General features: G+C 39.7%; 2 protein-coding genes across 2 annotated transcripts in view; one reads left to right on the forward strand and one right to left on the reverse strand.

Annotated features, from left to right (window-relative positions):
- LOC135942650 (uncharacterized) overlaps window positions 1-3668 on the forward strand; it is a 55870-nt gene extending 52202 nt beyond the window's left edge. The window contains exons 12-16 of the mRNA XM_065488899.1: window positions 193-507; window positions 865-1036; window positions 1179-1436; window positions 1753-2121; window positions 2899-3668. Of these exons, the coding sequence (XP_065344971.1) occupies window positions 193-507; window positions 865-1036; window positions 1179-1436; window positions 1753-2121; window positions 2899-3285 (1501 nt within the window). The 3' untranslated portion in view covers window positions 3286-3668. The remainder of the gene's footprint in view (window positions 1-192; window positions 508-864; window positions 1037-1178; window positions 1437-1752; window positions 2122-2898) is intronic.
- A 1866-nt stretch (window positions 3669-5534) lies between these two features.
- Window positions 5535-9056, reverse strand: LOC135942651 (brachyurin-like). The gene is made up of 7 exons (XM_065488900.1): window positions 8926-9056; window positions 8365-8440; window positions 8130-8277; window positions 7136-7311; window positions 6977-7069; window positions 6426-6565; window positions 5535-6103 (listed from the first exon to the last, which is right to left on the reverse strand). The coding sequence occupies exons 1-7, from the start codon at window positions 8968-8970 to the stop codon at window positions 5939-5941; spliced, it is 843 nt and encodes a 280-aa protein (XP_065344972.1). The 5' UTR covers window positions 8971-9056; the 3' UTR covers window positions 5535-5938.
- Window positions 9057-12603: the final 3547 nt, after the last annotated feature.

A 12603-nucleotide genomic window follows, 5' to 3' on the forward strand; every position in this document is an offset into this window, starting at 1 on the left:
GAGCTAAAATTTATTTAGCAAGCTCTAAAGTAACTTCAACTATATAAAATAAATTTCAAACAACAAAAGTAAGAAAGCGATGAAAACAATTATCTAATAACAAAAATCAATTTAATGTTTTGTTAGACTGCAAAACGTTATATTTTTCAATTGACTCAAAAATCGTGGAATGTTCTATTTTAAAATTTACAGCCCGCGGCCGTGCAGACCATCTTCAAGCGAGAGTTTTGTTTCATCCGGTGCGAGCGTGACCATCGAGGTGCGACAAGAAGAATCCACCACCCTGCGCCCAGTGCGATTCACACTTTTGTACGAGTTTGTCGATCCCCGCATGGACGGCGAGCCCTTCGGCTCGGGTCCATGTGACAGACGCTTTATCAGCCGCCACAAAACGGGGCCAGTGCTGCCGTCGAACGTGCTGGTGCCCTACCGAGACCTTCGAGAAAACTCTTTCCGTTCTCCAAAGGACATCTTCCTGTTTGGAAGGGGAGGCGCAAGACACCTCAAGTGAGTTGAAAAACTTTTAAACTCTATGCACGTCATTTTGAGGAACATGGAAATTGTTTTAAAAATAATCATCATTGCATTCTGAGCTAAAAGGAGACTGATAAGCTATTTTTATGATTTTTAAAAATGATTAGTTTCTATCGTTTTAATTTACTACAAAGAAACTTCCGCACTAGAATTGGACAGATGCACTGAAATGAATATTTTCTCTCTTAATAAATATCACAAGAATGTTGTATATTTTATCCGGAAAACATTAATTTCCAAAAGTGTAATCATCCATAAAATTATGTCAATAACACACATAACGTAATGACACTGTATGTATGAGTATAATGAGAAAGGAAATTGGTACAGGTGTCGGTTCCGGTTTGAAGCAGATCTGGGCGAGCGTGTCAAGTTGACCATCAACCGGCTAGCCACAGGGCCCGGAAGGTGTCAGACCGTGCTGGATCCGGTGGTCGGCAGGCACAGATGCATTGGAAACAGAACAGCCATGGTTGTGATCCACGAAGTGCCTTGGAATCAGGTTCGAACAAATAGAAAGACATGTATTTTTCGCTGCACTCGAGATATTAAATCTTTTATTTATGAGCGAAACTTTTTGTGTGCGCGCATTCAGACGTGTGCGTGTGCGCGTGTGTGTGTGTATCCTCATAATCTTGTTTTAGCATCAGGAGGATGCAGTGTTGGTGCCAAGAGAATGCGCGTGCTCCTCTGAAGTAGCCCCTTTGATTTATGTCTCCACTTCGCACTCGGTGGAGCTGGTTTTGGAGGCTCACGACATGGGTCCCCACTTAGACTACGACGATATCATGGTAGAGGGTCGCTTCGAGTTTATCGCCACTCCCGCCTGCACGAGGAGCAGGAAAGTTACCGGGCCCAGCGGCGACATCCGCTTCAGATCACCGAGCATCACTAATGACGAGGTACATAAAATTTCAAAATTAAAGATATATTCTCCAGTTTGCACAAAAACAAAATAAATTAGCTTTTTTATGGCTAGGGCTTTTAAAACTCCATATTTTTATTTAAAATTTCACCAAAATTAACATTGATGAAATTGTTTGTTGTTAACTGGAGTTTTTTTTGTTATTGACACGATATTAAGGAACAGGAACTAAGATACTAAGAGAACGAGACAAAATATTGAAAATCTTACAAAATTTTCAATTTTCACTTTTTTTGTTTGTCATTCAAAATATCCTAGATTTAGATTTTTATTCTAAATAAATTAAATTTCAGATCTACTGTGAAAACTATCCATGGATGGTGGAGCCGGCCATGGGCAAGTACCTGTACGTGAAGGTCAGAGGTCACCAGATGCCTGAACCCCTGCCCGCGAGCAGCGTGAACGAATCAAGCAACGTGATTACCCCGCGTCTGCCAGCGCACAACTGCCTCACCAAAAACAGGCTGGTCATCTACTCCAGCGGCAAGCTGCGAGCGCTTGTCTGTCCGACATCCTTTGATAGAGACGCCGTGGTCGAGGTCTTCTCCGAAGGGTGGGACACCCACGAAAACATCTCGACCGGGCTGGACGAGACCAGGAGGCGCCTGCTGGTCGAGTTTGTCGCCAGGGAGCCCGGAACCTATTCAGTCTCGTGGCTTGAGGTTTGATTTGAGTTTAACAAATATTTGTTTTGTATTGTTAATTTTTGTGTACTCGCGAGCAAAAATTATTTTCGAACATGCTATCTGCTAAAAAGAGCTGAAACGCACGCTCATATAAGAAAGAGTTGAAGCTTTGTTTCATACATGATAGAAAAATAGGCAATTTATAGCTTACACAAGGAACTAAATGAATTTGGAAAGAAACGGAGAATGCGGATGATTGTACTGAATGTTTAAAAAGAAAATAATGTGTTGAATTTTTGTTCCGTAGGCAAAAAAACTATGCTTTCATGATACCCGAGGGGCCGAAACAGTGTAGTGTCTAAATCGAGGGTGTAGGAGATAATTTTTCTTCTTCAAAATTAACTCGTAGAAGCCCATCCTAAAATAATTTCCACGCAGAGTAGGGGCAGTTTGTTGGGTTTCTTTCTTAGGAAATGCCTTCTTAATTTTACCTCAATTTTTTTCAAAACAACACAAGTTTAAAACTTCCCGAGTTAATTAAAGAGCTTCAGGTAAATATACATTTTTTGCAAATCGTAAATTTTAATAAAATTTTGGTTTCACAGCTATTCGAATTTATCAAATTTAAAATATTTCTAAAACATTTACTTATCATAATGATGAATATATTTTTTTAAAATTTGAAAAAATCAACGGAATAATTTTGCTGTGTAACAAAGCCGTATAGGTTGATCAGGATATTTTTAGATTAAAATGAGTAACTAACGATCTTAGTTCTTACTATTCAGAAATAACAGAAATGATTTTCTCCAGGTGTCACCGATCCGCAAACGTCTGGGACCAGCGATCCTGCCGCCGGCGGGCTTCGTGATGAGCAGCTTAGGCGGCGACGAGGCGAACCCGTCGCACTGCTCGCACCACTGCCCGGAGCTGCAGGCATGCATCAACGCAAGCCTCTTCTGCGACGGCGTGCAACACTGTCCGTCGGGCTTCGACGAGGCGAGCGAGTCGTGCGCGCCCTACTTCCTGCGGCTGCCGCAGCTGCTCTACCTGCTGGTCGTGGTGGCAGCACTGTCGTCGCTGTGCGTTGCGCTAAGCGTCAGCGCTTACAAAGCGTGCTACCGGCGGCGCAAGAAGCAGGCGCGCCTGCGCATGCTGCTGCCCTCGGGCAGCTCGGGCAAAGACCTCTCGTTCAGCTGACAAACGGACACCGCCAACTCGTCCCTGTGCTACGTGGACCGTGTCACCACGGTCTAGAGGACGCGGTTGGCGGTGTGTTTCTCAGACCCAGCAGATTTTTCATCTGCGTTGTAATCTTTATAATTTATGATAAAATAATGCTCTCTCGTCGTTTGTTCAAGCAGATTTTTGTCTCACATGGGTACACAACGAACACGGCAAGAGGTCTTTGCTCAGGCCCGCGGACTGTGGGGGGTTTGGGAGCTCATTTTCTGGAGGGTACGAAAGTGATGCGTGAATGGCGATATATGCCAAATATTTTGGCACAGGGATGATGTGCACAAATCTTGGGACGGTGAGTTGTTTATCAGGCAAAGTTTATACGGCTTCAATGAAAATTAAGTTTAATATAAAAAATATTCATCAACTTTCAAAATATCCACTCTTTATAAAATTATTGATTAATTTGAACACAAGCTGAGATTGAAAAATCCAGGTTTGCCAATATTAAATTACTTCGTAATATGGATCCCCTTGAACTCCATACGGAAAAAACACTGATATTGGTTATTCTGAATTTGTGCTTAGTAAGGCAGAAATTTACAAAATTTTCATTCATTTATCAATCAAACCTACATATTCATATTTTGTGGGATCATAGAGGCAATTGGTACGATCCCGCATACAACAGTTTTTCTGGGTAAATGAGTGTTTGTATATACCCTACATTTCCAGAATAAAAAATAGCTCATATTTTTATTGTTATAGCAGTTTTAAACCATTAATTTAATAAAAATTATCGGAGCTGGTAAAAATTCCTGAAGTGATTTCAATAAAACTTCAAAATGTCTTTGCCTGCTAAAGAATTTAACGTTACAAAATAACTGCGCAGAGGTTATGCGAGCGATTTTTCTTTTCACGCGGTATATGTCGAAGTACTGTAATCGCAAATGGTGCTCAAAATGCAAGGAATTTAATATATAGATCATTAAAGTCGCTTGGTAGGATCTAGAAAGAAATTCATGATTGCACCTGATCAAACTTTTGAGTTGTTTTTTGTCTGTTAATTCATCCCCTTTTTAAACTGCGATAACATTTCTTTGAACAAAATTCATTTGTGAACTTAAATTATGGTGCATGGTGTTGTTCAATTTTGATTAAAAACTTTCATCCCTTCGCTGTTGAAATGTTTCAACATCAATTTTAGCATAATTATGAAGTTTCTCCAACGCGCCAAGAACTTTTCATACTTCTCAAACAGTGTGCTACTTTCAAAACACTTTCAGCTCGCGTACCTCTGCATATACATCGTCTCAATTCGATTAGTGCTCACGTTGAAAATGATAATTTTAGCCGACACCTTCCAGTTGAGCAGAGCTGAGTTTTGCTGTCGATTTCGAAAGCGCGCAAAATTCAGCCGCCATACAAAACTAGAATTCGTTTGGACCACATATCCCGTACTAATTAAGGCAGAGAGAGACACGCAAAATCGGAAACAAACAAGCGGCGCAAAGAACAACTACAGAGTGATTTTTTATGAAATTGATTATATATACATATTATTACAAATCTATATAGAACTTGTATATGAAAATGTTGAGATCGACGAAGCTCTATGAATTAATATACAAAAAAAAAACGGTGGGAAAGTGCCAAAACTCTTTGTTCACTCAAGGGCAGGTTCCAGTTTAAAGCGATTAGCCGATGTTATTGAAGGTCTATGGAAAATCCATGTGTACGTGGATAATGAGTTTAATCTACTCGTGCTGTTAATTCAACATGTTAGGGAGCTTCCAAATTGTTTAGAGTTGGTACGTATAAAAAGTAAAAATTATGAAATTCACGTGCGAAATGTTCACTTTTGTTTGAAACTGTTTGCTCGCTTTTGTCGTGAAATACAAAGCAGTTTGATTTTATGTAATGTTTAGGGGGCAAAATCGCGAAACGCACAATTTCGTTGCTCTATAATTGACTACATGATTTCACTGTCCACGAAGCTCACGCCGACGTCACGATCGGCCTTGTGGTGAAAGAGGAGATTTCGATGCTTGATGACAATCCTGATCACAAAACCGCGCGTTCATCTTCATCTGGTTAAAATCTAAAAAAAGGTTACCGCTAATCTCTGTGTAAATGTTACACTAACCGTGGTTAGGGAAAATGTAACTTGTTTGTATAAGTACGTGTCCTTGTTGGGAGTGTTTGGCGCGCAGCTCGCATAATGGAGCATTTTCGGAGTTTTTATTCTGTGGAAGAAAACGTCGAAAAAAGATGATCTCATGCTTGTTATATTCCACTCTGACAATGAATATTGAAAGTTACTATTATTGTTTGTTGGAGATTATTATACATGAGAGCCACTCATATAGCATCGCAAAAACGATCGGTCTTTTTAGGTATCTAGAACATCTTTCTGCGATCAAAACGAGAATTTTAAACGAAGAAAATCGTGTTTCAGCGAAAAGTATATATTCCAGTTTTATGTACGGTAGACGAGAAGAAAACCAAGATATAAAAGATTAGTTAAGTAATTTTAAACAACCAAAAATATCCACCTCGGTCAATAGTGGGCTATTCTTAAATACAGATCCTGTCAAAATTGTTATCCATCAAGGTGACAATAAAACTCAATTTTTTACAAAATAAAAAGCACAGTTGGTTTTTATTTTAATTCCTACACGAGATGTTCTGCGATGAAAGTGTTCCTGTAGCTTGTCACCCTGGTGAAGACTGCGGGCGAGCCAACTGAGCATCCGCGGCCGCTGCCAAACGAGGTGACGCCGATCAGAATGTATCTACCCAACTCGTCCTGAGAGACCAGGGGTCCTCCACTATCACCCTGAGAAAGAAAGGAAATATTAACAGGAAAGCACGTCGATGGAAAACAAGCACTATGGCTTTTTCAGTTTAATAATTGTTAGTTTTTTAACTGTGCCCATTTTTTTCTTCCAATCAACTTTATTATTAATTTGCCACTAAATAATATCAGTTGTTTATCGGTGACAACTGGAGATAAATAGCAAATTTAGGCCAAATTTGGAACTTAAAATGTATTTTAAAGAAGCAACATCTTTTAAAATAGCAAAAATTTTTAAATTTAAAAATTAATTACGCGAGAAACAGTAACAAAAGACATAAAAACCGATGGTTAGCCAACTTACGTTGCACGTGCTAATTCCACCAGTGGTGCTAACACAGATCTTGTCTTTATTGATAGCTGGACCAAAGGTCCTGGTGCAGTCGGCGTTTGACATGACTGTGAAGTCGGCGTAGTTAAGAGTTGTGCTGATGGTGCTCGTGGCTAAAATAAAATTTTGCCCCGTGAACTTGGTTTGGTAGACAATGAGAGCAAAAATTTTTTGTGCTTTTCAACATGAAAACCTACTGAATAATTTATAGATAATTATAGGGATTTATTTAATTTGAAAACCTTGGCAAATATTGAATATTAAATATTGTTTTCTCTTCTGAAAGAAATTTGCTATATTTTAGGAGTTAACGATACGCGTGAATCCTTTAAGTTCAAAAGCCTCCAAAATGGCTCAAACATATCTTTCCAAATTTACAGGTTTCTGGTATATTCCTAGGAATTCAAGAGAAAAAATAAATCAATTTATATTGTTACAATAAAATTGGCCAAGCCTATAACAATAGAAACGCCACAAGATCTTTTGTTTTGAAGCTTTTTTCGGTAAAAAAAAGTCTTGCTTACAGTCAGAAATCTTTCCCCATCCACTGCCCTTCGCTCTGGCCCCGACGTAAGTTTTGGACAAATCCGAGGGCAACCTGACCGCAGACACGTAAGCTGAAATCACATGCACACGGCGGGCGATGAGCGGAATAGGAACGACAAGTGCAGCGATATACTCACAATTGTATGTGGCACGAGTTGGGAGGCGTACCACAGCGATGTCGAAATCGATGTTCCTGTTCAAAGCCCTGTAGCTAGGGTGGTTGAAAATCGAGGTGGAGGTGAAGCTTTGCCGAGAAGATTCGTCGAATTTCGAGATGTCCTGAGAGCCCAGATACACCGTCACGCTCTTAGCCCTTGAAATTTTAAATTATAGTGTAATTAAATTATTTCAAATCTTGGTTCATTTTATAGTCTATTTGTTTGCGTGTGACACTAACACGCACTATTTATTTCCCGCAGTGGTGTTTGTGTGCAAGACTGTGTGCAACGCAAACAGCGGTGTCAAATGCAAACGTTTGAGAACGTTTGGACGAGACTCGCTGTCATCGTCTGCACGCAGCTTATTTACGAAATTGACCTCTGAAAATCTCTATGTCTGTGTTTTGAGTTGGGAAATATACATATGTGTTGTGAAATTGCGAGGGATGGAAATTATGTCAGTGGAACAAGAATATTTTTACTCTTCGCAAAAGTATTATGTGAAATGAAAATCAATAAAGAAAAAACAAAGCAATGACCTAAAACTGTTCAAAATGGGCGTTAACTATTTTAATTCTTAATTGAGAGAAAATTTCAAGATAAGTCGTTAATTAAAACTGAGGAAGGTAGCAAAAAACTCCAAAATTTAATTATTTTTAACGCAGTGAAATATTTTGCGATCTAACCAAAAATTTATATTACAACAATTTTTTAACCTAATAATTTTGCACAAAAAAATGTAATATTAGAATCATCTGCAGGTAAACATTTTTTCAATTATCTTGACCAAGGAATTAATGAAAATGGGCTGTAAATAGTTTTAAAAACTAGTTTTCAAAATAATCAACTGCATATTTATGTTGAAAAATTGTTCGTTAAACGTTAAAAATGGAGTTATTAATTGTTTCATTAGGAGTGTAATATAATTAAACCACCATGTCTTCAAGCGTGGTGTGGTGTGCTATATACTCACGTGACGGTGCAGTGGGCTGCGGTCAACACGACGTTGGGTGAGATCAAGGAGCCTCCGCAAAAAGACCTGCCGTCGATGAAGAGGGCTGCTTGCCACGGGAATTGACCCCTGCTCGCCGCTATGCCTCCCACGATGCGGGGAGACAAGCCTGCAGAGTTGCGAATTAACGACTTTGTTCGTCAGCACATATTCAGTCGATGCTGCAGTAATTAAAAGTTTGAAACGAGTTTCTTACCTACTGTGATGTTAACAATCGGCTGAACAATTTCATGTACTGGTTTGAATTTTGCCCATTCTACAACTTGGCAGCTCTGAAATAATTGAGAAAGTTGCAGTTTAAGTCTAACCGATTCTGTATTGTTCGTCAAAACCATTAGAAAATATTGTGTTATTAAAAGTTTCTGACTAAGTTTATAACAAGACTTTTTGAAACGAATGGGAAGAGAGCTTAATCCCACACAATCTTCTTACTTTTTTGTAATTTTAAAATCATAAAAATAAACCCTTGAATAAAATGCTGAACAACTTTTGTGTGTCTAATTTGAGGATGGAAATTTGATTATGATCAAATTCTATGTTGAATATTTTGTTTATAGAATCGGACTGAAAATAAGAAGCCTATTCTTTCCTCCTCCACTCGTTATTTTATCTATTATATATGTATGAAGTGCATACACAGTGCTCAGATAGAGCAGAGCAGATGTTGAAGAGACGCAATTAACGCCACACACGCCTCGTCCACTGAACACAGTCCATTCAGGCAATAGACTTGAGAAAGGAGAGAATGCAAACTCACCGCGACAGCGACAAGGGCCAGCAAAACGAGAGAGCTGCTCTTCATGGTTTTGATTGGGAAGCAATGCCTTGGAGCAGCCAGTCTCAAATCCTTATTTATAGCTCAGAATGCTTTGTGCGGCTTATCTCCAAGTTTAATTGCACCGACACGTTGTTAGTCTGATAAAAACCTCGCGCGTAGTGTAGAATTTCAGATCGTAATTGTGAGATGCTGTCCTCCGTGTGTGACGTGCTGTGTCGGATCGTAAAGTCGCCTGATAAAGATGTGTCACACATTTATGCTTTTGAGCTGAAAAATTAAACTAGGCTTCAAAACATTTGCGTCGTATGACGTTCCTGGAAAGGAAAAGTGAGAATCACATCGTTTTATTGAGCGAAATGAGCAAAGTATTGCAATAGATGATAAGAGGAATTTAATTATGGTTTCATACTTTCCTCATTACTTTTGTATTTCTAAAACAATATATATGATCAACTTTTGCTCTTGACAAGGACTATAATATGGTTGGTCGGAAACTCTTCTGATTTTTTTCTGTTGTCATATTAAATTTCTTGTCAAAGCAGCTAAAATGATAAAAGTATAAGCATAGCATCTGCAGGTAAAATCTGATACGTTCCCTTTTTCGTTCTTCTTAATAAAAAAAGAGAAGGATAAATTAATCGAGATAGGAGCAGGTGAAGAAGAACCGGGTTTGTGCCTCCAGAGAAGTAAACACCGGAATTTGAATCCCGAACGGAGTGTGCTGCAAAGACAGATTGATTACAGAAGAATAAAAAGCAGCTGCGAACAGGCGTTGTTGGCATTCTTGCAACATCTCCAGTCGCCTGTTAATTATTGCACGCGAGCGAGTGTTTGCCGGGGGAGCATTTTGCCTTTTAGCTAGACCAACCCTTCGCTGCTACTTTCTCGCAGACGATGCGTGCGGGCAATTAACGCTCGCCTTTTGCTGCGTAAACAAGCCTAATTAACAGCCGACAACAATAACATTGACAAATGGCTTTCTCAAATTAAGTGCTGGACGACAAATTCCGTGACCTTAGCACTACTGTCCTTGCTGAGAGAATGTGAGGAACAGCTTGTTGATCGAATAGTATCAAAACTGGATAATGGTTTTAACTTGAAATTTTGTAGTTTCTCCTCGATCCAGTTCAAATTCTGTTGTATTATACTGTTCAGCATGCTTAAGCTAGTTATTATTATTATTTTATTGAATTGGTTTACCTCTTTTGGGATGTATAACCCCCCGGCGATAGCGAACAACTCCGCATCCCAATAACATCGCGAACGCATCACATGGGCACATGGGCCACATTGGAGGAAGATCACTCCAGAAAAGAACCAGCTCGAGTTACTGCTCCCAAACTGGGGTCTTTTATTGAAACGCTAGACATTTGTCCCGTGAAATTCATCATACATGTGAACATGGTGCAAATCAGTAAGTAACGAGTTGAAAAGCTTACGCAAGAGGGTCGAATGTAGGCGCAAATCAGCCCGCACTCGACCCTAAACATCACTCGGACTCTCATATTGCAACGTGCGTGCAAAGCATGTGCTCAATAATGCAAGCCAACGGCTTGGTTGATTCAAAGGTAAAAATATGAAAGAACAATTTTGCAGGTCTTTTTTTCCACTATCATATTTTTTAGAAAATACTTCATAAAGTGAAATAAGAAATAAAATATTTTAGGTTTATGAGGACTATTTTTGCTTCAATTTTTTACTATCTGAAATTGTTTTGGAACATGTGTTTTAATTTTCTTTTTAATATTTGCGTGAAGTTCAATCTTTAAAATCTTAGGAGCAAAAATTGAACCAAGAAAAGGATCATACATTTTTAATCTCTTGTGATGGATGAAAAAGTAATGTTAACGTTGCCATCGATTTGAAGGAAAAATTGAAACAATCAAGCAACCTGTCATGCTATCATTGTGTACGGCAGTATACTCTAGCCGATGCATCATCTTCAGTGTCACGAGAACAGGAAAACGCTCTCTGACAATTTTCAGCACTACTCATGCTCATTTCTCGCCTAGCCCCTTTATTAATTTATCTTGGTTTTTGTCTCTCGGGTTTTTGTAGAAACCGAGCTTAATTAATATTTTCTCTTCATTGAGTCAGCTTTAATGAGAATGTAAACAAGAATCCTAATAATTCAAGCTTTACCGGAATTTTAATTAAATTTTGCCCTTCTGCCCGCTGTTCTTCCGCTTTCGAAGCTGGTCGAAAATTTAATTACGAAGGACAAAAACATTTCGTTTCAATCCTGCCCTGTTATAAATGGTTTACGAGCACTCGCTGCGTGCAGGAAGAGGCTTGATATTGTTGTGTAATAAAGTTTCTCAGAATGGACCGTACGCGCAGCTGAGATAGTTTTCCAAGTTTGCACTGCGCTGGTTGCGTGTGTGGAAAGACAACGAGTGGAGGAGAACTTTCCCTCATTTTGAGGTGCAATAACGGACTGGAGAAGCGACTTTTTTGTAGTCAGCCTCACTGGCTCTTCTGCCCTGTTTGATTAATTTCTAATTTCTTCTTGGTGCCAAAGTTCAGGCCAACGCAATCAAGCCATCAAATGCCATTCATCTATTTGCTTCGTTGTCACGTGCCAAGAAGGCGGAGAGACGGAGAGAGTATGCATTAAGAAACACTTAAATGCCTGTTTGAAAAGTTTTATTTAACAGTGGGCAGGCCTTCTCAAAGAATACTATTTTTGGTAGGCAGGACAGTTAGTAAATTGTTTTCGAAGTAACGAGCTGGAAGGAGGAAAAAGAAAAATGCCTCACTGCTTGAAGAAGAAAGCTTGGCGATTCAACAGCTCACGCGCAGAGATAAAATCCCTGCGCTCGGCCAAGTTTGACGTAAGCCGTCAAGATTTTCGTCATTGTTTACCTGCGCCGCACGTAGTCAAAGTTGGTCCGTTTAATTTCGGCATGTGGGCTAAAAATTCATCAAGCCGGCAGAATAATAATCCCCGGCACCATTAATCTCAAGACGCAATTTATCCCGATTAGCCCTGCGTGCGGTTCGTGGCCTGGTCTAATCATCACTAATTAGATATGATTACGCACGCCTGACAAACTCCGAGGGGGGCACTAAAATATGCATGTTGTCCGTGTGTAATTCCATTTGGCGCTGAGTGGGTTGTCTACCGGCTAATAGCGGCCCATTTCATCAATCATGGCCGACTCGAGCGCATTGACAGCTCACAATCTCTCAACACCTACGATGTATCGCTGCGCTGACAGGGACGCAAGCGTTCCTTCCTTCCTCCAGCCATCCACTGTCTGGGCGCGAAGACGGCGGCGAAAATATTGTGCGGCAGGCAACCGGCGCTGCCGATGAGCCGAGCCGGTTGCATAGCCTGTCTAACAGGTTGCTTCCCCCGACAACATTGCATGATTTCTTTTTTTTCCTGAATAGATTCTCCACGGGCAAAATGCGTCTGCCTTTACAGTATAATGATGTAGGGGGTAAAAATAACGATCATGTGTACTTTTTTAAATTTTGCGTTCATCAAGTGGTTGATTTAATTGATTTCATTATGCATTGTGCATTATCTATGCGCCACTCTATGGTTAGTATTTTTTATTTCAAATGAGAATCAAGCTAAACATTCAATTTTGCTTTTTTTACTCTAAGTTCTTAATTACCCGTGTTTTCAAGGTGGATTTTGATTCCCAT

The sequence above is a fragment of the Cloeon dipterum genome, chromosome 4, assembly GCF_949628265.1.
Source record: "Cloeon dipterum chromosome 4, ieCloDipt1.1, whole genome shotgun sequence".
Taxonomy (NCBI): domain Eukaryota; kingdom Metazoa; phylum Arthropoda; class Insecta; order Ephemeroptera; family Baetidae; genus Cloeon; species Cloeon dipterum.

What these genes read in the sequence shown, in the direction of transcription:
- LOC135942651 (XM_065488900.1), bottom strand. Translation starts at nt 8,970, where the DNA reads ATGAAGAGCAGCTCTCTCGTTTTGCTGGCCCTTGTCGCTGTCGCG. An exon ending in TGGCCCTTGTCGCTGTCGCG is followed by an intron (nt 8,441 to 8,925) that starts GTGAGTTTGCAT and finishes CAATTATTTCAG; the next exon opens with AGCTGCCAAGTTGTAGAATG. An exon ending in ATGGGGAAAGATTTCTGACT is followed by an intron (nt 6,566 to 6,976) that starts GTAAGCAAGACT and finishes ATTTTATTTTAG; the next exon opens with CCACGAGCACCATCAGCACA.